The following is a 24,257-nucleotide window of genomic DNA, read 5'->3' on the forward strand; positions in this document are numbered from 1 at the left end:
GGTGTAGAACAGACAACAAATTTCTATTATCGCAGTATTTCTTTTCGTGGAATGGAGTTATGATGTTTTACTGCTGCCCATGGTGCTTCCTGAGGTGGGCATTGTCTTGGCAGAAATTGCACCAGGATTTGTCCCTAGGCGTCTTTGATATCATAACCGTGTTCGTTATATGAGGTATGCCTTTCATCCACCAACTAAAACCCAGCCCAGTCAGTCTGTAATACGGCAGGCATGTTGCGCAGCCTGACGATACAGTACCAGGCTTTCTCGACTGCAGAGACTACGCCTGAGTGAAGTTTAAACGTTCTTGAGAATAGGATCCATCATCACAAAGCCTTTAGAGCAGCATCACTCCCTTTCCGATACAAGTTCCCCTGCCTACAATCACTGGACACGAGGACTCACCCCCGCAGAGCAATCTTACGGAGCAATAGAAATTTGGTATATATGTGTTCTTCTACACATCCCATTGGGTCATTTGTACAAAAATAAAACCTACAAAAAACCCCTCTCGAGGCTAATCCTCTAAACTTATCTCACAGATGAATTAGCCTAAGTCGACACGCTCCCGGTTCCAGGTTCTCATCGAAGTGGCACACGTGGGTGCACCACGAATCTTCAGTATCGTACCAACGAGCGCAAAAATGCTTAGTTACGCCCCCTTCCTCTCCTCTGTCAAGCCGCAAATCAGCTGATGCGTTCGGCCTCATCCAGCAGCTTCTCAACGCTGAACCTCTCGTCGCCGGTACGGAACCACTCCAGCAGCTTCTGCCTCTCCGCCGCCCTTTCCTTGCCCTCGGCGTCGCCGTAGAATCTCTGCAGGCACATAACAAGCCACTGTGCGTGCGCCGTCTTGACGCCCCGGTCCTCCAAGCACTTGCCCTGCATCAGCACAACGCCCCTATCGTCCGCCAGGTCCGTGTGGTGCGTGATGGTCGTGTGTGGTTGCGCGTACTCGCCGCGCGCCTTAAACTCGGCCAGCTGCGTGAACATGACCGTTGCCGTCCGCGATGCCTTGTCGAACACCCACTGCAGGAAGTGGATCTCGGCGCCTTGCTGCTCGTGCGGCACCGGCAGTATGAACTGCGGGTTCTGCCGCGCGAGAGCCTCCATGGTGCGGTATGCCGGGGTCGGGATCACGGCGCAGAGGCTCGTCGGGTCGGAGGCGTGGCGCAGACGCCAGATCGCCGTGAGCTCCTTGTCGGGCAGCTCGCGCACCTTGGGGAGGTCGAGGATCTCGTCCAGGGGCTTGATGCCGTTGCCCGAGGAGCCAGGGAGCGGCGGCTGCTGCTGCTGGGAGGCGTTGGCCGGGGCGGCGCCGCCTTCAGATGCGTTGGTGGCTGTTGTGGGTATCGCCTTCGGCGCGGGCTCGTCATTGAGGAGGCTGTCGAGTCCGGGGACCGAGATGGCGTCCTTCTTCTTCTCTTCCTGGATCTTCTCCGAGTAGGCAGCCTTGAGCTCGTCAATGGTGGAGACGCCTTCCTGACGCGCCTTCTGTTCGAGCTTGGCACGGTATTTCTCTACGACGGTTCGGGGCTGTTGGGTCGTGGCAAGGAAGCGCACGTCGTGGACCTGGGCCCAGCGGCGCTGGTTCGAGGCGCGGAAGGCGCGCGCCGACGAGGTGACAATATGCCGGAGGGCGGGGATGCGGCAGGACGCCATTATAGGTGGTTGATTATGGGTTTTCGCTCTTCTGTAGATTGTAGTTTGACGGACAGACTGCGGGTGGTGGTATTGGTTGTGGTGACGGAACGAATTGTCTGGAGAGAGTGTTTTTCGAGAATGCCATTTAGAGGCTGCAGCATCTTCAATCGAAAAGCTACTGTGGGGCCCGGATGGTGGGGCCGGTTTTCGGCGCCGTCAAAGTGCCGACCATTTGTCGAGTGCGCCGGGTATTGTCTCCGCGACATGAACCTCGAATCGGTGACAGCTGCGGATCGTTGAATGCTCAAAGTATATTCAACCCCGATTCAAAGAGTAAAGGAAACAAATTTATTGGGTCATTTGCAGTATGGGCCAACAAAGCTTACCTAGGGTTGGCGTATCCATTGCGGATCGCCTCGGCGGGTTCATCGCGTCTCTCTTTCAGCTATGAATGTTACACATGTTATCCACAAGAGTTGCTTCAGTACTTCCACATCATTTCAAACATGAACTATGGCTTTAGAACTGCTGCAATAAGTATACAAGGGCATTTATGAGCACCCACAGGTATCCTACTTCGTATTCACTTCCCAGTCTTATCGTCCTCCATCTCAGACTCACTAACCATCATAGATTCCCGTCGACGACTCTCGTCCAGGTAAATAGAGCAGAGCTTAGCATCTTAGATAACTGCCTGAGAAAACAATTCGGTACTTCCAGAGCGAAGACAAGACAGGCCACAGCAACATCCTAACTCGCAAAGCCGAAAGCCAACTGTTACCCTTTCTATCAGAGGTGGGCTAAAAATACCACCTCCGACGTCACAATCCCTCCCCACAGGTTCGCTGGAATAACTTTGGATCGTCATGAAAGCAAGTCTATTTTGGATCATGAGGAGCCTAGTTTCTCATGAGCCGTGTTGGCAGCCAGACCATTGTGTGCTGTCCTCGACACCTACGATCGTTGAGAAGTTCGCTCTTGTGCCCCATCCCCAGCCCCCAGCGTATACGACCTTTACTTTTATTCACTGAGTAGTCTTATGAGCAGCGTCTCGGATGGACCGGGGATTTCGAGAAAGGCCCAGATTGCGAGGCCGACGGTGCCATGAGAAACCAGCCAGAAACACCGCTCACGAACATCTGGCAGTGATAGCGACTTCTCCCCACCAAGGTCTACATCATCAACAGGTCACCAAAAAAAAAAAAGTACCCAGACCACACTCAGTAACACCCCAAGAACCGGCCAGATGGAAGTGTACAAAGGACATTCAATGCAACAATACCCCGTGAAGGAAACGAGCAATGCAGGGAAGCGAACTACTTAACCCCCCATGTCGTACTTGGACGCTAGGAATGGGCAGGTGGTAGGGAGTGGGTGGTCAAGGTACCAAACTGCTGGGATCGAGCCACACCCATCCATCCATCCACCTTGGTTGCAGACCGTCATGACGCGACGAACAGGCCTCCGGTGCAGCAACACTTCCCGAGCGAACGGGAAATGGTGAGGGGGAAGCAGCCCTTTTATGCCGGGCCATTTAGTGCGGACGATCCGGGGTTGAACCCCTCCCCTTTCCCCTCTCTCGTCTCATCTCTATTTCGACATCATTTGTATGCGCAAGGGTGGGGGTCTTTTCTCTTGTTTTTTCGAGAATCATCGCCATAGCAAGCCATCCGCAAGTATGCTCTTAAATGTTCGTGTTGGTGTTGTACAGGAACTATGGAACGTAAAAACAACAAACTACGGAAACGAGCCCAAGAATGGACTACAGGTCGATGGTTCGGGACGCTCAAAACCAAGGCTTGAGGGCAGGTCGCCGCCTCCCTCGCCGATGACTCCATCTCTATCTCTTTCGGTACGCCGATTGTGCGCGGATATCTCTCGTCTATGTCTAGAACCTCCCCAGAGTTTTCTTCTTCACCCATCTCTCTCATCTGTCCCCCGCGGAAACACACCTTTGTCGCGGCCACTGCTCAAGAGTGACTGCTTAGTCCTGCCAAGTGGGCTTGAAGGTCCAGCGCTCCTCGGCGCCCTGGGAGAAGGGCACGCCGAGCTCAAACAGCTTGACGATGACGTTGGAGAAGTCCTTGAAGAAGGCCTCGTTGTCCTTGGCGTACTGCTCGACATACTTCTTGAAGGTCTTGTCCTGGATCAGGGCGTAGTCGGCGGGGAGCATCATCAGGGACTTGGTGCTCTTGTCCTCGTACTGCGCAACACCGTTAGCAATCGACTCGTTTGCCACGCCTGCCAAGTGACTAAGGAACGTACCTGAGCGGGACCATCCCACTTCTTCCACTGCCACTTCTCGTTGAGGAGAAGCTTGTAGTAGTCGTTGGTCAGGACGGTAGGGGAGAAGGTCCAGGGGCCGTCGAAACCGGAGCGGTCAGTGTGGCAACGGCCAAGAGCGTGGGCGCCGGACAGGGCGACGATTTCCTGGTCGTTGAAGCCCATGCGGTAGAAGATATCGCGGAGGTGCTTCTCGCGCTTCGTGGCGTCGGGGAGACGGCCGTCGGGGGTGCAGGCGGCAGCCTCGCCGTCTTTGCGGCCGGGGCGGTAGGGAATAATGGGACCCTGCATCTCCTGGATGGCGGCGACGCCGCCGAGGATCCAGAGGTCAGAGTAGGTGATCCAGGGGAATTGCTCTGTTATGGAGTCAGAAAGGTGTGCCTCATCACAGCAAGAAAGTAACAAGAGAAGACTGGCCAGACTCAGTTGCACTGGGACTTGGGGGTTGGCTTACGCTTAACGGGCTCAAGGAAGTCACGGGCAGCCTTCAGACCGGCGTTGGCACCGTGGTCAGACTCGGGAGCGAAACGCATGGTGGCGCCGTTGCTGCCACCAGTGCCGGTCTCCTTGTCAAAGGTACCGCTGGCGTGCCATGCGAGACGGACAAGGACGGGGCCGTAGCTGCCGTCGTCATACTGGTCGTTCTCCTCAAGGCGATCGGCAATGACCTTGTACACCTTCTCGTAGTCGGCCTTTGTGGGGTTGACGACCTTGGGAGTCGAGCCGGCGGAAACACCGCCCTCCTTGGTGTAGAGGTAGGCACCGCCGGCGCCAGCAACGGCCAGGCCGGAGAGCCAGAGCCAAGTCGAGCTGCCGGACTTGGCAGGCTCAGAGGAGTAGAAGCGACGGCCCTGCTGGCGGAAGGCCAGGCGGGGGGCGACGGCGAAGGAGGTGCGGGTAGAGGATCTCAGCGCCGCGCGGGCGAACTGTCTCGTGGAAGAGGCCATCTATTCGGAAGAGGGACGTTAGAGACCAGAGTTTTGTGTTAGGGTGTGGTGAGGCGACTATATCGGGATATTTCGGTAAAGCATAACGTGGCAGCAGCTCAACGAAACCATGTATGGCGTGTAAGCCATGGTAGCTACGGGGGTAGTACTAACCTTGCTGGGGAACTTGTGTAATATGTTGGTTATAGGGTATCAAGGCAGATCGACAAGACAATTGCGATGATGAAAGAAGAAGAGAAACACTCGAATGAGGCAAGGGGAAAAGAAGGGAGGACAGCCGAGAAATTAAATCTCAAGTGGTCGTTGCCCCGGCGGCGTTTGAGAAATACCAATGTACCCTCCATACACTAGAGTCAGTTTTCCTCTGGCTGATGCTCTGGGAGGGGGGAGTAAAGGGACCGAGGGAGGGCCTTTCGAGGCTTCGTACCTGTGAAATGAGAAATTGATGGTCTCTGAGTGGTCAGAAGCAGGAGCTCCAGTCTCGACCGGGGTTTACCAGGTGCCACTTTTCCTTGGGGGGTGGGGGGGCGCCGCCTACTTGCAAGGATCGCCTCAATGTGCTCGCGATGCGGGTTCCAATGTTTTCCATTCACACGTTTTGCTGGCTTACAATAGTGGAGCTCACCTTCGCTGCCTACCTAGGTATCTTACCTAGGAAGGTAGACAGAGACCGGTATCAGTGTTCGAAACGTGCCGTTTTAGGGGACCGCGGTATCTGCAGGAGATAAGGCCTAAGGCAAGGGACGTCGCACGACATTGATATGGGATGGGGCTGACCGCTTGCTTGCTCGCTGAAGCTGACACATGCCATACCATGTGGCTTGCCCTACCGCAGCGTTCAACACCTTTCTCTTCGTGCTCTGATTCCGATTATGGAGAACCTAACCCTTTATCAAGCAACTTCAAGACCTCATGAGCAACGGCCAGTATCGGACGGCCCAATTGTTCTTCGCAACCTCTCCCAAATGACACATCCGGGGCCATAATCCCAGGCTCCCTCGGCTACCCGGCCGGTTTCCTGCGGACCCCATTCCGTTGACCGCGGCTGCGCGTTGCCCTTTCATCTTGCAGTACCTATTTGTAATGAATGTCCCGGGTACCCAGTTTCTCCATCGTTGAACCCGAGGCCACCCCGTGGGCTGTGGCAACCATCCCCGGCTCGCCGCCCCTTTGGGAGGGAAAAAATCAAATAAAACGTCACGGCGGATCTATCAGACTGAATGCCTGGCGCGCCATGAGCAAGAGATTTGGAATACTAGACAACCCATCTTTTATCGATCGTGCTGCTTCTGATAGAACGGTGCATCACGCCACCAAAGACCAGGAACGACTCTGCTCGGGTATGACTCAACGTCGGCTCCGGCATGACACCTCACATCGCGTACGGGAAGAAAAGGTTTCGGGGTTTGCTCTGTGCTGCTCTCGACGTCTCATCCCGGGCAAATATGTCAGCCCGCCCCTTCGAGCCTTTTACACGTGGACACAGCACACAACTCGGCCCGGGGTCTCTCTTACACCAACAGGGTCCTCGATGACGCTCAGAAGCACGCCGTTGTCGCCTTGTTCTGCCCTCCAACTCTCACGGGCTCGGTCTCCTCCCCAGCTCACACCACATCGCCAATGACAGCCGTCTACACTTCAACTGACCCCTCCTCGCGACAATAGCCCACGCGCCCTCTGCCGAGTGTGTTCGCATTGAAGAATATACAGGCGAGTGTTAGTTGAGGTAACCCTCAGTGTGATTACGCTACCGGCCTGCCAGACTCTCATCCCACTCTGCCCCGAAACATACACTGTACACTCTTGGATGTTGGCCCGTTCAACGGCTACCCAGCCGAAGGGTTTCTCGGAAAACTTAGCCGTCAACAATCTAAACTCTTAGCCTCCTTTAGTGACATCTGAAACAGGTAAAAACTTCCTGCGGGAAACTCAAGGACGCCCCAGGCCCCCAGCCCCCTGTCGTTGCTTGGTAAGCAGTCATTCAAGTTTTGGGACCCCCCGGCTACACTAACATAGGTTATCAGTCATATTCAGTCCCAAAGCCTCTTGAGCTCGTTTTACTCGCGTGCAGTCGCTCACGCCTCGTTGCGTGAAGTACAGGTAGCAAGACGCATCGGCCTGAACCTCGATTTCTGCGACACCTTCGCAGAGTTACAGACCTTGGACTCCAATTCGAACCCTTGCTCAGGCCGGCATCTCTCACCCTTGCACCTCCCCGCAACGCCTAGCCCGGGGACCTCGGCGGCACTGCCCGTACCCTAACCTCTGCATCGTACACCCATGGCCGCTGAAGTAATTTCGCCGCAGTCATGTACACTGTTGATAGTGTCGCCGGGCTGCACAAGTACATTGTTGTTGTTAATGTTGTTGCTATTTCTTTGAACAAGGGGTTTAAGCTATTATTATCTGCGTCGATGATCGATTCGCAAATCTCGGGGGTTGAGGCCGTGTTGACCTATGGTGCCCGAAGACGATTCCCTCCAAACATAGTCTACCTTGGCGGAAGACACTGGTCTCTATCTGACCACCTCATAAACACTGCATACAGTACAATTTCCCCGAGGCCAGTCACCCACGCATCATCTGTCGTCGGAACGAGTCGTATAGTACAAAAATATCAAGGAGCAACTACCCAAGTGGAGGGAACTCCCAAAGCATGAAAACGTGCCTTGTGAACTGGTCTGGCCTAGTTAAAAGGCGCTGTCGTCTGGCCCTCAAGGTCGGGTTCGCCCTGGAGTTCGTAGTACCTGAGGTATCTGGCCTCGGCTCGGTACTTGGTCGCATCGTCCATTTCGGTATCGGCAACACCGTTCTCCTTCCCGGCGGCAGGCGCCTTATTCAACAGAGAAATCGAGCCAGGTCTGTAGTATTGTTAGCGCCATGCAAGTGTTACCATCTGAAAGTTCTTGGCTCACCCAAAAATCTCCCTGTCAATGACCAAGAACTGCTTCATCGCGTCCTTGCCACCCCGCTGCTGAAGGTAAGACAAGTAGATCCGATACAGCTCCTTCTTCGTCGAAGCTGACAAGCGGCTCTTGCTACGGAGTTCGTCAAAGATTTGCTTGACGCGGTCCCCATGCTGGTCCTCCACGTCCGTGCTCGTGGCCTGCTGCAATTCGAATTCAAGCCATCTGTCCCAGAAGACGCGGCTGTCGGCGTACCACTGCACATTCTTGAGGAACACATTGCGAGCCTCTTCCACCGAGCCCTTAACCTTCCACAGGAAGAGGGCCCATTCGGTGACAAGGGCCGCTTTGGTGAAGATGTCCACCTGCGGAGAGTCGATTTGTGCCTTGAACACCTCGATAGCCGCGTCCAGGCCGCTCTGGCGGCGCTGGAGATGGGCCCATGAGGTGATGACCTCGATGCAGTCAGGGAGCTTTGTGAGGATCGCCGCATGGATATCGCGGGCGATGTCGACACGTCCGCAGCTCTCCTCGAAGTAGGCAAATTGCAGCCTGATGCCCGGACGGCTGATGGGCACATACAGAGTGGCAGCTCGCTGATATATGATCCTAACCTCTTCCTCCTTACCCTCCTGCGCAGACATCCACCGGGCGTATCGGAACCAAAATTCGTCGTAAAAGGCGCAAGTCACCAAGCACCGCTCGTAAAGGAATACGATGCGGGTGAAGTTGCCCTCAGACTCTTCAAAGTCGAGGTACTTGCGCCAGTTGGTGAGCTGCGAGCTCTCGAGTTCGGTAACGTGGAAGTAAGGACGCTTCATTTCGGATTCGTAGGTCCATCGCTTATTGGTCTCGGCTTGGGTCTGAGTGAAGTACTCGTAGTACATGGCATCGATCTTGGTGCGGATATCACGCTCGACCTCGAGTTCTGTTCGCTGAACGCCGGCATACTGGGCACTCTCCGCCTCGACCTCCGTCCGGAATTTGTCCAACGTCTCAGCGGGGACTAGTTCGGTCACGGGGCGGCTGTGGGAAAGCTGGCGGAAGCGCTCGAAGTACCGGGCATACTGGTGCATCGGAATATGGATGACGCGAGACAGGATGGCAAAGATCTTGTCTTGGGCCTCCTGTCGCTCTTCGTACTCAATGTACTTGTCCCAGAATGGGTGAGCAAGGAAGTCTAGACCGACACAGGTAGCACCGCGTTCGAAAAGCCTGAAGAAGACGGTCAGTACACCGGGTAAGGGCTGGGGGAAGGGGGGTGGTCAAGAGTATGGGGAAGGCGGGCTATACAGGAAGGGGTATCAAGTGAAATCAACTGGCGAATCCAAGCCTAACGTAAGGTGTTCCAATGGGAGCGATGTGGTGAAGATGCGACGTGAAGCGGACAACGAATCAGTTATCGTCAAGTGGAAATCAGCAGAGCCTGGTAACTACTAGCGTGAGAGGGCATCCCAACAATGGGGCTGCTGTTGGCATTTCTCACCGACGAATACTTGTGAAGAAGGCGGCGGGTGAGGCCCACGCATCGCTCGATCGAGGTGTTGAGCGGCCGGTGAGGCATGCTGCGGTGATGGTGATGTTAAGGGGAAGGAAAGCCGACCATCAAAATACTTACTCCCTGACGAGGTGTGGGACGTGAGTGGTCTCCATTTTGAAGGAGCAATAATCGGTCCACAAGTCGACAGAATTGGTGATGCTGGCACATCCTCGCTCATAAACCTAGAGATGCGTCTTGTCAGCCGCAAGCTCGGAGGCAAGGGATACGTGTGATGCAACGCAACACGATGCGACGCGACGGCAACTCACCATTTCCGCTGACTCGGGTCCAGAAATGTTGAACTCGAGATCGGCATATTTCTTCCAGTAGCCGAAGAGCAAGGGGAACTTGAGGAGGAAGCGGTCGTAGGCATCGCGAAGAGTGGCCAGTGCCTGGGGGCTGGAGTTGCGGTTCAAGCCGCCCTCTAAGCCCTCGCAGGCGCGGACCAACTTCTCCCAGGTCTCGAAGTTATCGGGGTCGGCATCCTGTGCGCGCGGGACAGAGGTTAGCGACCGTTCAATTGAAAGCGGCGGTGGGCGCGACATTGAGGATGCCGCAATTTGACGTACCACATCAGCCTGGAGCTTCTTGATCTCGGCGCTCTCCTCTTCGGAGCTCCCAAAGTGGTCGTAATCAGACATAGCGAGAACGACTTGGGTAACGAATGGCAGCGAAGGTGGAAGTTGAATTTTTAGTCAATGTTGGATGATGCGCAAAGCCACGATGGACAGCAGCAGGCGGCAGGAGCGGTTTGCAGATGATTGAATGGAGGCACCGCAAATGTCGAGGCTGTGGTCGTTGGAATCGTGGATGACTGGGAGGAGCTTCGAGGTCGCGAAAGGAAGGGGGGGTTGGATATTTTTTAACAGCACTAGGGGGACAACCGGGGCTGCTGTTGCTGCTGCACCTGCACCTCACGTCTGCAGTTTGGAATTGGGGCTGGGGCAGGGTGACTGACGTTCGTCCTTCAGCGCGCGATCCGAATGGAGAGGTACACGGAACCAATGTACCTCGCCAGGCAAACCCTTGCTCTCAATGCTTTATCAGTGACGCGGCGGAAGCGAATGAGATCAGCCAACAGCTCGGAGAGATCAGATCAGGCGGCCGGCAGACCCTCTGCACAAGGGGGTCGGTGCAGTACCAGGTACCTTTGCCAAAGGAAACCTAAGGCGCCTCTGTGCTTATCTTCGAATACTCTTCAAATACCTAGGTGGCTAGATATCTAGGTGTGTTCAGGTGCCATTTTACCAACCGAAGTGTTACCGGCAGTGTGTGCGCGCATCGGTTGTCCCTGGAGGGGGGTGGCTTATCCAACCTCCTCAACCTGTCGCCTCTGTTTGCCATGCCCGTCCTCTTTGGTCTTTTCCTGCCTGAATACTCCAGATTCTGGAGACAGCCCAACTGGTGGACGTTCAATGTGTGGAGCAACGCTGTCGTTTAGCTATTCCTGCGCAGGTCGTGATTTTTTCTTCGTCGATGGCTAGGACGTCTTAGGTAAGCAATCGCTCAAACGTGGGGCCTATTTGACGTCCGATATCCACGAAAAACCTTTCTGCCTTTTTCTTCTCTTCTTCACAATAAGGCTTGTGATGATTATCAAACAATACATGATAGGAAGAGAATGACTGACCACCCAAGGTGGCAGCGTGATCTCAATATTATATCTGAAGCCTGATCTGCGCAAGCATTGATTCTGCCGTGTCAGCGGCCGCGGGGGAATTCCCCGTCCGCACATCTCTTTGCGTCTCATCTTTACATCTTGCCCCTTTTTTTACTGCTACCCTCCAAACGCTCAACCGAAGCGAAGGACACTTTGTATGCTTTTGACCGAGTTCCGAAGCGCTTCCCAACGCACATTACCCCTATTTAGTAATCTATCAACTGCTACATCGCTTGACAAAATATCAGCCACTTCCCACACGATGGACTTGACATTGCTGTTTGGCGCAGTGCGGGATTCGTGAATGCAAAGGCGTAGTCCAGAGTCACCTCGTCCCGTTTCTGAATGCAGACCGTCCAATGCCGTTCGTTCCCGACCGGATGTGCTCTATCCAGTCGATGATTTCATACCTCGCCGGTGACGGGCTCAAGCGCGTCCAACATTGAATCGCATTCGTGTTCCAACGCCGTGGAGAAAAGAAACTTGTCTTACGAGGCTGACTAGTATGTTCGATCAAAGGCCCCTCTAACGAATTGCAGCTCGTCGTGCTTGCGGAGCATGAGTTGAAGAGTTGGAGTGGGGGATGTGGCGCGTAGTCAGTCTCATCCTCTTCGCCGTCGAGTGCTTCGTAACGCGGCCGCAGGCACGCATATATGTCACGGCCGTGACGGACAAAGAGCCCGTTGTCCTCGCTGCTCCCCATCGATAAGTTCTGCAGCTGAGTCGCCACCAGACGTCCACTCTGCATCTCCCCAACCCTGACAGGTATCGTGATTCGCTCCATTGTGGAACTCGACAAGGAGAACGACAGTCACTTTGCGGATTTTGATGCCCTCGTTGGTGTCCAGCAGTGTTGCGGGAGGCTCAATGCCATGCCTCTTTCTGTCTTGGTCGTTGTAGAAATGGGATGTTTGATATTCGTATGTGTAGATGGAGGCCATGACTTCCCATGGCGCGTCGGCATTGTAGACGAGATTCTCCAGGCTAGCAATGTCTTCCACGAAGCACTCGGCGAGGGGGCCAAACAACTTCTCCTGGCTAGACCAATCCATAGCATGGACTTTGTACACCGGGAAGTGTGAGAAGTATCCCGGGTGGGCTTGATCTGTAGATGACCAGTCGCCGGCCCTCCCTAGCGCCGCCGGGTGCGGCAATGGCACCTGGAAGGAAGAGCTCGTTATGAGTCTTCCATAGGATGGCGCCAGCGAGTAGAATCCGGTAAAATACCGGTGAAATTCGCGACCAGGGAGTGGGAGATTATACTTAGTCACAGGTTACCTGCTACCTGCTTATTTTTGCATATCACAAGAGGATCTGGGGTGATATGTCGTATCATGTTGGGGCTTATACCAGACTCAACTGGCGGTTCCAGTGGTCTTTTATAGTCTTGACGCCCAAGGCAATGCTAAGATTTTAGGCTAGATAGGATAGCAGGACGAAGCCGTGAGTTGAAGTTTGCCTGCATGACTGAAATATTACGCTCGGGATGTCTTGAAGATGCAATTTTAAAGGTTCATCGCATCTCTGGTTTCCCGTCACTAGGCCTTGTGGTCCAAGTTTGGAATAACGACTCTCCACGTTGCCGCCGATCCGAATGAACTCTGTACCGCTCTCTTCAACCCGAGTCAAAACGGGTGTTGTAAGCCATTTTTCGATCCGCAAACAGAGCATTGTGTAGAAGAGGCACTGTGCCATATGGCTAGGACGACAAGGCACGTGCTTCCTTGTCAGCTCCATCCTTCTTTGCCGATTCTACCTACTGAACCTAAAGAACAAGGCGGCCGGGGAGCGAGCTACCTACCCACTAAGGTAACTGCCAATCTAGACACCTACCCAGGTGCCTAGGTACCCAGTCGGAGCTCAGGTGCCAGAGACACAGCGACCCAACCTCTAAAACCCCTGCCCCCCCCGGCCGGACGGACGTCATTGTCGGGCTCGGTGTTGGCGACCCAAATTCACCTCAGCCACGGCATCTGCCATCGCGAACCTTCATACAACCTCAAGCCATTGCGCAATCCCACACTTCTTCACGACGCCGGCATTCTGCTGCGACCTACTTTCTACAACCGTTCGTCACCGAGCCGCTCTTCTGCGACGCTCCACCCACCGACTTCACCCTTCGAGGAACACAGGCCAGCACCCTCGTTCAAGCATGCTCTGCGACAACTGCGCCTCTTCTCCGAATTCTGCAGCAGCACTTTCTATCCACCATGGACTACGCCAGCTCCGGATCATGGCCCTCCCAGGTGCCGGCACCAGAAAAGTCTAGCCGACTCTACATTCGCGACTACCCCCACCGATCTATTGCTCTCGTCTCGTCGTCGCACGCCCTCATCTTCCGATACAGCTCCGCTAGTACCGGCACAAACGGCTCCCTTACCTCAATCGCATCTACCCGATCACGACCAAACGGCGACGGTAACGCGTCGAAATGCATGGTCGAATTCACTCAGGTCACCAAGAAGACGCTGGCCGACTACCGATCTCTGACCCCGCGGCCGATTTTTGGAACATTGGGTCTTATATCCGTCGAAGGCGACGTGTTCCTTTCCGTCGTGACACATGCCACTAGAGTTGCCACCCTTAGGCCGGGGGAAACTGTGGAACGGATCGCGAGTGTTGCTTTCTTCTGTCTCAACAGCAGCGAGTGGGATGATGTCGTTTCTCTGGATCCCTTGGATTCCGAGGCGTCAGACGCCAATTCGGTCTACGGTCAGAACCTCAGAGGGCGGGATGTTCAAGTGGAACACCCGTGTACAGATCTGCGCAAGCTCCTGGGCAACGGCACGTTCTACTACAGTACCGACTTCGATTTGACGAACAGATTGCAGGACAGGTAAGTTTTCGTGTCCCTGGTACAGCCTACAGGTTGCTGACTGTCTAGAACGGTGAACTCGTACACGTTCGACATCGACAATTTCGACGACTCCTTTCTGTGGAACTCGTACATGATCAGCCCGCTGGTTCAGTTCAGATCCCGACTGCTGCCCCAGGAGCGCGAGGCTTTGGACTCATCAAGGTTTCTGACTTCTGCCATCCGTGGCTTTTGTCGAACAATGGCGATTCCCCAAACAAGCGCTCCTTTGAAGACTCGATCGACCGGGTTGCCTTCGTACCTCACAGTTGTATCGCGACTTTCTTGTCGTAGAGCTGGAACGCGTTTCAACTCCAGAGGCATTGACGACGACGGCAATGTCGCCAACTTCGTAGAGACAGAGACCATCTACTGGAGCCCTGGCGGTACTCTTTTCTCTTACGCTCAAGTCAGAGGCTCAGTTCCGCTCTTCTGGGAGCAGACAGCGGAGCTCATCCCCGGCAAGCAGAACATCACCGTCATCAGATCGCCTGAAGGGGCACAGCCTGCCTTCAACAGGCACTTTGCAGATCTAGAGCGGGCCTATGGCGCTGTACATGTGGTCAACCTGCTGAGTGAGGGCAAGCCTGGCGAAGCACAGCTCAGTCAGCTGTACCATCTGGGGGTGGAGCATTGCCCCCTGAGCCAGGTCGGCGAGGAAGAATCGCAAGATCACGCGCTGCTGAGAGAAACTCACTACGACTTCCATGCCGAGACAAAAGGCCCAGGAGGATATGAAGCGGCACGTCAAATTCGCAGATACATCGAAAATTCGATAGACGGGTTCGCCTACTACTTGGCTGAAGAGTCCGAGGATGGGGCTGCTGACAACGATCACCATGGTTCCAACCGGATGGTCGTAGTTCTCCAACAAGAAGGTGTATTCCGGACGAACTGTCTCGACTGTTTGGACAGGACGAACTTGATCCAGACTCTCATATCGCAGATGGCCACAGAAGCTTTCCTGGGCCACCGCGGCGAATATGCCACGTCGGACTTTTGGATGAGACACTCGACCCTCTGGGCGGACAATGGGGATGCCCTGTCAAAGATTTACGCCGGAACAGGTGCGCTTAAATCCTCCTTTACACGTTCTGGAAAGATGTCGCTGGCTGGTGCCGTTGCGGATATGCGCAAGTCGGTGCAGCGTCTCTACCACAACAACTTCACGGATGCGGCTCGACAAACAACGATTGACCGCCTTCTTGGGCGCCTTGTCAACCAGATGCCCGTCATCCTCTTCGATCCTATTAGCGACTATGTTTCTGGCGAGCTCGCCAAGAGGAGTGCCGAATTCTCTTCGGTGCAGGACATCACCATGTAAGTTTACTGCCTGCCTACTGCCCTCCTACTGCCTTCCATCTCGGTCCTCTGTCATGCTTACTCCTGTAGGTTGGTTGGCACATTCAACCTGAATGGACGCACCGAGGGTGTCGACAGCGACCTTGCTCCATGGCTCGCCCCAGAAGAACTCGGCAACGTCTTACCTGAAATCGTGGCGGTGGGATTCCAGGAGATTGTCGAGTTGAGCCCGCAGCAGATCATGAACAGCGATCCTTCTAGGAAACAGTTATGGGAGGCCGCAGTGAGACGATGCCTCAACAAACGTGCCAAGGCACTCGGCGGCGAAAGATATGTGCTGCTCCGGAGCGGACAGCTTGTTGGCGCTGCGCTGTGCATTTTTATCAAGGCTTCGGCCCTGGCCAACATTAAGAATGTGGAAGGTAGCGTCAAGAAAACTGGGTTGTCGGGGATGGCAGGCAACAAGGGCGCGGTTGCGATACGATTTGATTATGCGAATACCCACATCTGCTTTGTGACGGCCCATTTGGCTGCTGGATTTTCGAATTATGACGAGCGGAACCGGGACTACGCGACAATTCACCACGGGCTCCGTTTCCAACGGAACCGTGGCATCGATGATCATGGTACGTTCGGGACCAACTATCAGCGATCCACCTGTTGGTGTACGAGCTGACCCGAGAACAGATGCTGTTGTGTGGCTGGGAGATTTCAACTACCGAATCGGCCTCGGCTCTGAAATTGCCCGTGGCTTAATCAAGAAGCGAGAACTAGAGACGCTTTACGAAAACGACCAGGTAAGAAGCGGAAGTGCCTTTGCGAACTGGCCACCATGCTGACTTTCCTTCTTCGCAGCTGAACCTACAGATGATTGCGGGTCTTGCGTTCCCATTCTACTCTGAAGCTCGGATCAACTTCTTGCCCACATACAAGTTCGATCTTGGTACGGACGAATATGACACATCGTACGTAGAACGAACCGACATCACCCCGAATCCCGATGCAGAGGCTGATTTTGAGCAGTGAAAAGGCACGTATTCCCGCGTGGACCGACCGCATTCTGCGCAAAGGAGCAAACTTGCGCCAACTAGCGTACAACTCAGCCCCGCTCAAGTTCTCGGATCATCGGCCGGTGTATGCGATCTTTCAGTGTAATGTGAGCATCGTTGACGAAGCCCACCGGGATCGAATCAGCAAAGAACTCTACCAACGGAGGAAAGCGGATCTTGGAGATGTAGTTGCCAACCTGGACTCGGAGGAGACGGACGACGAGGACTTGATTGGCTACGAAGCCATCGAGCCAGGACTGCCCCCTGCGAGCTCTGACCGTCAAAAGTGGTGGCTGGAGAACAAACAGCAGGCGAGAGTTGACATGAAGCAACCAAAAGCACCAGACGGACACGCTGCGGTGTTGAACCCCGGAAGGCCACCAAACCCCTTTACACCAACAGGAGAGCCAGATTGGGTCAACGTGCCGAGGTCAAGGCTGTCATCCTTTTCCAGCGTCTCGACATCACCGTACGAGCATGTCTACACCCCAAACGATCTCTCATCATCAGCCTCCAATAGGATTGCGAGAAAGCTGCCGCCACCATTTGATGCGTCGGCCCTGTCATTAAAGGTTGGCGGACTCAACATCAAAGACGAGAAGTCATCTAGGGGGGAAACACCACCACCGCCGCCACCACCTAGAAGGCAGACGGGAGCCAGCGCGGCAGTTCAGCAACCTCCGCTGATTCCCTCGAATCGATCACAAAACCCAACCCCCCCGCGGCCTTCGTCTGCGATTTCGCAGATGTCGCAATTGTCTTCACAATCCAAATCCAAGCCCGCGCCACCCGTTGCGAAGAAGCCAGCTCACCTGGCCACGTCACCGATCCTGAGCAGCAACGGAACAAGTCAGTACAAGGATGACCCGACTGAACGACCGCCACTGCCGTCTCGGGCGTCGACGGGCTTTACCAACCTCAGCGCGGGCTTAGAGAAAGGAATGCAGAGAAAGCCGGTCGGTGCACCGGCCAAGCCACTCAAGCGGGCAGATACCCTAAATATCGAACCTGGCAGACAGAGCCCGATGGCCGGGGCAGTCGCATTGCCGGGGATGAGAGCTGGCGAGGTGCGGCCCAAACCCAAGATCCCAGCCAAGAAGAATGCGCCAGTAGATTTACTAGACTCGCTGGATGATGGGGGGCCCAGCGACATGGGAAGCTGGGAGACGTTGGTTCCCAGCACGCAGAGATGATGGTGACGATGTATTTGATTATGTAGAGTTTCCCGATACCTAGACAAGATTAAAAAAAGCGAGCGGGCGCTGTTTACGGCACGGACGACCATACATGACAGACTGGACGTCTTGGACGGTTGACGATGAAAAGATACCGGTCTGATTTAGGCGGGGTTCACTGTTGCTGTTGATGTTGATGTTGCTATGGAACCGCAGACCGCGAGTCTTGGTTTGGACACTCCGACAAAGTCTCAAACAATCGGCATATATCATAGCTAAATAATGCAAATGCCATCCACCGGGAACCAACTGGCGGTAGTTACTTACACTCTCACCCTCCTCCCGGTCCTATTTGTAAGCTGGATGAGGAAGGAAGCCCAATGCCTGGCCCTCGCCAATGGAAGGGGGTGGTTAATCTCACAGGGACCCGACCCGACCCGGTGCGGGTGAGCCGGGGCACAACACCAATCGGCTTCCATGCCATAGTCACCCACAACATAACCTCATTTTCATTCTCAGTGGGCGGCGAGCCCCTTCACCAGGTGGCCTTCACCGAGCCGAGTGCGTTTCGATGGATGGATGGACCCTGAATCTCGGCAGTTGTAGGAAAGCCGTTTTCTTACATGCCCCTCGTAGTCGCCCACATCCTCATCCTTCTCTGTCATCTCGAATCAATGAGGACCCACGATGGTGTCGTCCTCTCGATAACTGAGACATTACACCGCTACCTCTCCTTCCCTTTTTTTGCAGAACACCAGAAAACCCGCAGCGCCCCTCATTTTCTGTGCTTTTTTTCGTTGTTGACATCTGACAGCGGCACCATCCAAGTCCGCAGCATCCTAGCCCCAAGCCCAAGTCACGCCCCTCCTCTTTTCGTGCGCGCCACAGCGAACAAGGTGCCGGAGCTTGTTGTCTGGAAGGTGGGACGGCGGGAGGGAAGGGATCACTCTGCCAGTATTTTGTTGCACGCGCCGCGCCGCTCGCACTAACCTTCTTCCCCTGTGCAGCGTGCCCTGTGCCTCCTTTTTCCCTACTACCCTGAGAAGTTGCCCTTTGCCTTCGCCCGCAATGATACCCAAGTAGCCGCTTGCGGAGGTTCCACTCAGAAATCAGGACCGGCCGCCTGCTTTTCCTTCCCAGCGCCATCCCCCCCGCCCCCCTCTAGTGCGGCACATCGGGGCAGTGATCAACTGGACTGGGCCCGCCGATCGTGGAGCAGACGAAGCCCGAAGCAGACAACATCCCTTCCAAGGCGGCGGCGGCGGCGGCGACGACGACAGAAAAGGGGAACGACCCAAAGCCAAAGGCGCGTGAAAGCACCAGCAAATGTGCCCCCTCCCCCGGGGACCTCCAAAGCATTTGTCTTCTGCCCATCTTTAGTTCAGCGGCGCCTAAGCCCCATCTGCTTCAGCCCTCATCCGGCTTGTCTTCTTCCCGTCCCATCACACCTACCTGACCTTCTTTCACCGACCTAGAAGTCCAAAACACTCTAAAAAAGACTGGCAGAGAAACCAACCCTGCGGTCGGAGCTACTGCCGTGGCGTGCTCTGGTCACCTGCATCGTCTCCCTCTCTCCCTCAAACTGTCGCTCACAAACACCTTCTCCCTCCAGTTGTAAGGCCGAACGACGGACGGACGGACGGACGGACGTTTGTCGGCTCGTCGCAACGAAACGCTGCGAAGCGAATCCCAAAGCGCCCCCCCTCTACTGTTGCTGCTGCTGCAGCTGTTGTTTTGTTGCCCATCGAGACCCGCATCGACCACATCGCTGGGAAAACAATTCGTCACCTTTTTGACCTCGATCGTCCGCCACCAGAGGACTGGACTTGTTTAGCCGACCAGTCACAAGCCCACTCCGTCTACCGTTAGATCTTGCCTTCGTCTTGGGCAAGAATCTTTCATCTTGTCGTTACCGTCCTGGGGTTGGCTCCTCAGTTGTTTTTTGTTTCATACGCCCGGAGGCGTTTCCCCGCTAAGACCTCCCACCCGGGTTCCCCAGAGACCGGATGACAAGAAAGAGGCTTGACTCGTTCATCCATCCTTCCTGCATCCTCCTCCTTTGCTGGTGATTTAATCGTTTTTGCTGCCCTGAACCCCCAAAACCCTCGTCCACTCCTGTTGCTTTCTGCCTCGCACCTAAACCCGCCCTAATCCTGTCATCTGCCCATTCTCATCACCTCCCTATCTCCCATACACACACAAACGCACAAATAAGCCCGACGCCAGGGGAGGGGGCATCAGAATCCGGGGTTGGCGCCGACTAATCATCTTGGACGAACTCACGAAGGAAGGGCACATGAACCGTATGTTCGAGTCGTTCTGCCGAGTCGAGACAGACAGAAACGCCCATAACACCACCCCAGTCAGGTCCCGTGTGTTGTCACACCTACACGATACGCTCCAAACTTTAATACCCTCCTCTATTTCTTGCACTTCCTCTCCACTTCCCTCCCTCGATCTACGCTTTCTCGTCTTATTGACAGCGGACGGACCGTAGGGCTACCTGTTCCCAACAACGAACACCTAATTCTGCTTCACTTTGTCAAAAAGGCGCGTAGGCCTTCTCGAAGTCTCAGCAAACTTTTTTGCTTCGGTCTTGGCTCAGAAGAGCGTTGCCGTCATTCCAACATTGGTCATCCAACATCCGCAACCAGCAATCGCGAGTTCAGAATAACCCACTCTCCGAATCTGACCTGGTCTCCCTTCGCCCGTACCAACCGTGCCTTCATAGACACCCGGGAACAAAAGAGCCCTTATAACCCCAAGAGTATAGCCCGCATCATTTATAAATCACCGCCAAAATGTCTCCTCAGGACTCATCCCTCACCAAGCAACAACGGATTCAAGCATGGCGCGAGGAGGTTGCGGCATCGGCATCTCTATGCACATGCCCCCCGTCCTCGCCGGCCGCATCCGCCTCGTCGACAAATATTTCCCTCTCCGCAACTTCCTCATCAGCCTCCTCATCGGCATCGTCACCAGGGGCGCGTGACCCCTTTACTTTTTTCCGGCTCCCTTCGCAACCGACATACTGCCCGACATGCTCCCGCCTCGGAGCCCCGTCGGCAATGGGCCTGGAGCCGTCGGCGGCTTACCTCGAACAGACGGAGACACTCCCCGGCGGACACGTGCCGGCGGGCATCTTCCGCGCGAAGCACGGCAACCACCCAATCTTCCGCGGCATGCGCAACCTCGTCCGCAAACTTAGCGGCAGCAGGACTGGCGGGCCCATGCCACCTCGAGGCGCCGAGGAAGCCACCAGGATGTACCGACGCGCGACCCTCGCTGCCACTCCTCATGCCACAAACAACGCCGCCGCCGACACGGAGCTGGATGCGGACGGAGACTGCGTCGCTGACGGTGCAGACTCGGAGGGCCGTGGCCACGTGCCAAAGCTGATTGCCGAGAAACAGGCGCGGCTTAGGAGGGCCTCGAGGTTGCTCTCGAGGACTCACGGGAGTCCTTAGTACTCGCACATACGCTTGATGCGCAGACGAGCAGCTTGCGGGTTGGTTTCACTATAGGGAGCATGGCAAATGGTTTCCGTGAAATATGGCAAACGAAATGGTCGGTGGTGCTAGGCGTCTTCTTTCCTTGTTGTTCTAATTGGACCGGTCCACATACACAATTTGGCTTCAGTCGTGCTTGTTAATACCAATTTGTCCATTGTGTAACCAACGTCGTTCATGATGTCTGGAACGAATTTGCTGCTTGACACCAGCATGCAGATTGTTGACTTCAAAGACGGAGCTCACTATCCCATGGATCCAAAGTCTGAATAAAAACCTACGATGCCTGCCCTTTATTACCCATCACTCACTACATGTCAAGCTCTCACTTTTGACCGAGTTTTGACATCATCTTGAACTGTATGTTCATACCTGAAAAAAAAAAACACACACACACACACACAAGTCGAAACGCGTTGGTCCAAAACTGTTGATGAACGTTTGTTATTTTCTTTTGGTCTTGTAGACTGAATAGACAGGGGCATTTGGGGGGGAAGGACTTTCTCTCTCTGTGAGAAGACGCGCGACAACTGAAGGACCACTATGAGGAAAACCGAAAAAAGAAGACGAGACAGCCGTAAACCATCCAGCACAGGGGTAAAAAGCAGGAATCGAGGAGAACAAAAGAGGACAAGATTCCGGGCATGGACGGATATGAAGAAGGGGAAGGTTGGTAGTTAGCTGCCAAGTAGGGTCCTCCAAATACCTCCCCGGCCCAAGGAACGAAGCTGTTCCAGACTGGGGTGGACATCCGAGGACCAAAAGGAACTATGCCATGCATTATTCCTTTCTCAGCGTCCAGAACCCCCGGAATCCCTCCCTTTCGCCAAGAGACTCGCTTGTCGCGAGTCACAGATATCATCAGCCGCTAACGTGGCGGCCAGATCCAGTCATCAGAAGGTCCGCACGTAGCGCATACCGACGGCCGAGCAGACAAGCCATCTCAGTCCAATCGCAAGCCGAGATGTATTGGTATCAGGGTAAGACAGAATTTAGGAGGCGGCAGGAGTCTCCTCGGTAGCCTTGGGCTCCTCGGGCTTGGCCTCGTCCTTCTTCTCCTCAGAGGCCTCGGCGGTGCCAGCAGCGGCACCCTCAGCGTCACCGCTGTCGGAAGAGGTCCAGAGAGTAAGGTTGTCACGCAGGAGCTGCATGATGAGGGTGCTGTCGCGGTAAGACTCCTCGGAGAGAGAGTCCAGCTCGGCAATGGCATCGTCGAAAGCCTGCTTGGCAAGGTGGCAGGCGCGGTCGGGCGAGTTCAGGATCTCATAGTAGAAGACGGAGAAGTTAAGGGCCAGACCGAGGCGGATAGGGTGGGTGGGGGTCAGCTCAGTCTGAGCAACGTCGGTGGCACTCTATTAAACCCGCGGCGTCAGTTCCTTTGTTCTCACGGGGTGATTTGTGCTGGACGTGGTGCATGTTGATTTTACTCGTACCTTGTAAGCCTCGTGGGCGGCGGTGGCAGCACCCTTGCGCTTCTCACCAGAGGCAAACTCGGCAAGGTAACGGTGGTAGTCACCCTTCCTGGATTGTGGTACGCAGCAGTTAGTTCGGGGGCCGAGATCGATGAGGATTACTGCGGGCGGCAGCATCGGCCAACGTACATCTTGTGGTAAAAGACCTTGGACTCGCCGGTCTGGGCGTTGGGGATGAGGCTGTCGTCGAGAACGTCGAGGACATCCTGGCAAACCTGCTCGAGCTCGGTCTCGATCTTGGTGCGGTACTCGCGGATGGTGCCGACGTGCTTGTCGGAGCCCTTGCTCTCCTCCTTCTGCTCAATGGAGGAGATGATGCGCCACGAGGCACGACGAGTACCGACGACGTTCTTGTAGGCAACGCTGAGGAGGTTGCGCTCGTCGACGCTCAGCTCACCGCCCAACTTGGCAACCTCCTTCATGTAGCCGACCATCTCATCGTAGCGCTCAGCCTGCTCGCAAAGGCGAGCGAGGAAGGTCTTGCTGTAGGGAAAGGATCAGTCAGGATGTTGCGCTGAAGAGCCCCCGCAGAGGAAGAGTCTGATCGATGGGTTGCGGCCCATCGACGAGGAAGCTCGGCACAAACCTTTCACGCTAGAAGAGGGGAACCAGTCAGTATGCTTTCTTCCCACAGGACGGCAGTGATGAGTGATTTGAGGAGAATAGGGGAGTAGTCCATCGACATCGGGCGCCTGCCAGTGAAGGCAAAAAAAAAAAAACCCCCCCTCCCCCGAAATAAAAATGACCGAGAAGCACGGCATAGGCGGGAGTTCAGCGGCGACAGCATGGCCATCTTCGTTGCCGTGACACGGGCAGGGCAGAGGCGGGCGAGGGGCGACGGAGGGGTTTTGGAGTCGAGTGGTGTTGGGCGGCATGGGGGAAATGGTACTTACATCGCCAGACATGTTGAGGTTCGGGATTGGGGGAATGCGACTAGGTTGAGGTGGAAAGGAGAAGTTGACAGGAGGTAGGTGTGAATATTGCGTGCAACGGGGAGTTGGTGAGAAGTTGACGCGGGTTTGTTTTGTTGTTGAAGAGTGGAAAAAGATGTGCGGTGGGAGGGAAGGAGGGAAGGCGGAGGGAGTGTTTACGTGTGACGAATTATTTTGGGAGGGGGAATCTCAAAGGGAAGTTGCGAGGCCAATGAAGATTTAATCGGGTTGGCCTAAGTCCCCAAGTCCGCGTCCACGTCCTCGCCGTCCCAAGGCCACTCACTCACTCACTCCTGTCCACTGTCCACTGTCCCCCTAAGTGGTTACTCATTCCTTCTCCTGGGCCACTGATTGTCTACCTGTACCTGCCTACCTAGGTACCTCAGGTAGGTAAGCAGAGGTTGGGTGTCGCTGCTTCGCTACTTCCTGCCTTAGCAGCCCCCCTAATGGCACTTTACCTTGTTGCCGCGCCGTATCGTAACGTGCCTGCCCTGGGCAGGGCCAGTGCCACTGCCCGCTAGCTGCTGGCTTCACCTACTGCTTCAACCCCACTACGTTTCTCCCACAAATACCTTCCCCCCTTGTGCCTGGTACTGGGCCCTGACCAGCCTAGCCGGAGGGACTGCTCAAGTGAAATGGATGGGCACGAGGTGGTCAGGCTCTCGGGGGCTCGGGAGACTTGTCCAGGGCATGGGCAAGTTCCAATTTGACGGGAGGGGAAGAGAAATGGGACCCTGGGGCTGGGCTAGGCGAGGCTGGGCTCAGGTCTGCTGTTGTACCTAGGACACAAGGTTGCTAGAACGGTACCTTTGAAAGTTGTCGAGTGAATAGGTATGTTGGCAGCGAGTGGGCAAGTGTCAGGGGTGCGTTCGCTGCCTTTTTAGTTGACTTTGTTGTGCACTCACTAACTTCGAGGTAGGAGGTATGGAGGTATCCCACCCAGCCGAGAGCTCCTCTTTGGAAAGGAGAGCATCCAGAATCAGA

The 24,257-nt window shown here is 55.1% G+C and overlaps 7 protein-coding genes across 7 annotated transcripts; 2 read left to right on the forward strand and 5 right to left on the reverse strand.

Annotated features, from left to right (window-relative positions):
- Positions 1-423: 423 nt before the first annotated feature.
- Positions 424-1,770, reverse strand: CDEST_03200 (uncharacterized protein). Its single transcript, XM_062919359.1, has one exon. It carries the CDS (start codon positions 1,660-1,662, stop codon positions 688-690), a length of 975 nt encoding a protein of 324 aa, XP_062775410.1. The 5' UTR covers positions 1,663-1,770; the 3' UTR covers positions 424-687.
- A 1,549-nt stretch (positions 1,771-3,319) lies between these two features.
- CDEST_03201 (Putative hem peroxidase) lies at positions 3,320-5,296 on the reverse strand. Its single transcript, XM_062919360.1, has 4 exons — positions 5,028-5,296; positions 4,382-4,874; positions 3,910-4,283; positions 3,320-3,847 (listed from the first exon to the last, which is right to left on the reverse strand). The coding sequence occupies exons 2-4, from the start codon at positions 4,872-4,874 to the stop codon at positions 3,629-3,631; spliced, it is 1,086 nt and encodes a 361-aa protein (XP_062775411.1). The 5' UTR covers positions 5,028-5,296; the 3' UTR covers positions 3,320-3,628.
- Positions 5,297-7,560: 2,264 nt separating this feature from the next.
- On the reverse strand, positions 7,561-9,961 carry CDEST_03202 (Putative tetratricopeptide-like helical domain superfamily; the record flags this gene model as incomplete). The annotated part of the gene is made up of 5 exons (XM_062919361.1): positions 7,561-7,735; positions 7,790-8,995; positions 9,399-9,502; positions 9,590-9,805; positions 9,890-9,961. 5 exons carry the CDS (start codon positions 9,959-9,961, stop codon positions 7,561-7,563), a joined length of 1,773 nt encoding a protein of 590 aa, XP_062775412.1.
- A 940-nt stretch (positions 9,962-10,901) lies between these two features.
- CDEST_03203 (uncharacterized protein) lies at positions 10,902-12,032 on the reverse strand (the record flags this gene model as incomplete). Its single annotated transcript, XM_062919362.1, has 1 exon — positions 10,902-12,032. One exon carries the CDS (start codon positions 12,030-12,032, stop codon positions 11,637-11,639), a length of 396 nt encoding a protein of 131 aa, XP_062775413.1. The 3' UTR covers positions 10,902-11,636.
- A 731-nt stretch (positions 12,033-12,763) lies between these two features.
- On the forward strand, positions 12,764-17,674 carry CDEST_03204 (Putative SAC domain, endonuclease/exonuclease/phosphatase, inositol 5-phosphatase). Its single transcript, XM_062919363.1, has 6 exons — positions 12,764-13,816; positions 13,865-15,154; positions 15,227-15,762; positions 15,824-15,933; positions 15,992-16,101; positions 16,160-17,674. Exons 1-6 carry the CDS (start codon positions 13,191-13,193, stop codon positions 17,376-17,378), a joined length of 3,891 nt encoding a protein of 1,296 aa, XP_062775414.1. The 5' UTR covers positions 12,764-13,190; the 3' UTR covers positions 17,379-17,674.
- A 271-nt stretch (positions 17,675-17,945) lies between these two features.
- Positions 17,946-21,017, forward strand: CDEST_03205 (uncharacterized protein). Its single transcript, XM_062919364.1, has one exon. It carries the CDS (start codon positions 20,162-20,164, stop codon positions 20,825-20,827), a length of 666 nt encoding a protein of 221 aa, XP_062775415.1. The 5' UTR covers positions 17,946-20,161; the 3' UTR covers positions 20,828-21,017.
- Positions 21,018-21,284: 267 nt separating this feature from the next.
- Positions 21,285-23,458, reverse strand: CDEST_03206 (Putative 14-3-3 protein). The gene is made up of 4 exons (XM_062919365.1): positions 23,235-23,458; positions 22,471-22,935; positions 22,303-22,390; positions 21,285-22,221 (listed from the first exon to the last, which is right to left on the reverse strand). Exons 2-4 carry the CDS (start codon positions 22,773-22,775, stop codon positions 21,862-21,864), a joined length of 753 nt encoding a protein of 250 aa, XP_062775416.1. The 5' UTR covers positions 22,776-22,935; positions 23,235-23,458; the 3' UTR covers positions 21,285-21,861.
- Positions 23,459-24,257: the final 799 nt, after the last annotated feature.

The sequence above is a fragment of the Colletotrichum destructivum genome, chromosome 2, assembly GCF_034447905.1.
Source record: "Colletotrichum destructivum chromosome 2, complete sequence".
NCBI classification, from domain to species: Eukaryota; Fungi; Ascomycota; class Sordariomycetes; order Glomerellales; family Glomerellaceae; genus Colletotrichum; species Colletotrichum destructivum.

Bases quoted from the DNA above. Each gene is read 5' to 3' on its own strand.
- CDEST_03200 (XM_062919359.1), bottom strand. From the start codon at position 1,662: ATGGCGTCCTGCCGCATCCCCGCCCTCCGGCATATTGTCACCTCGTCG.
- CDEST_03201 (XM_062919360.1), bottom strand. From the start codon at position 4,874: ATGGCCTCTTCCACGAGACAGTTCGCCCGCGCGGCGCTGAGATCCTCT. The intron at 4,284-4,381 runs GTAAGCCAACCC...ACTCCATAACAG, and splicing joins CTTCCTTGAGCCCGTTAAGC to AGCAATTCCCCTGGATCACC. The intron at 3,848-3,909 runs GTACGTTCCTTA...GGTGTTGCGCAG, and splicing joins AGTGGGATGGTCCCGCTCAG to TACGAGGACAAGAGCACCAA.
- CDEST_03204 (XM_062919363.1), top strand. From the start codon at position 13,191: ATGGACTACGCCAGCTCCGGATCATGGCCCTCCCAGGTGCCGGCACCA. The intron at 13,817-13,864 runs GTAAGTTTTCGT...CTGACTGTCTAG, and splicing joins ACGAACAGATTGCAGGACAG to AACGGTGAACTCGTACACGT. The intron at 15,934-15,991 runs GTAAGAAGCGGA...CCTTCTTCGCAG, and splicing joins CGCTTTACGAAAACGACCAG to CTGAACCTACAGATGATTGC.
- CDEST_03205 (XM_062919364.1), top strand. From the start codon at position 20,162: ATGTCTCCTCAGGACTCATCCCTCACCAAGCAACAACGGATTCAAGCA.
- CDEST_03206 (XM_062919365.1), bottom strand. From the start codon at position 22,775: ATGGTCGGCTACATGAAGGAGGTTGCCAAGTTGGGCGGTGAGCTGAGC. The intron at 22,391-22,470 runs GTACGTTGGCCG...ACCACAATCCAG, and splicing joins AAGGTCTTTTACCACAAGAT to GAAGGGTGACTACCACCGTT. The intron at 22,222-22,302 runs GTACGAGTAAAA...CGGGTTTAATAG, and splicing joins CCGCCCACGAGGCTTACAAG to AGTGCCACCGACGTTGCTCA.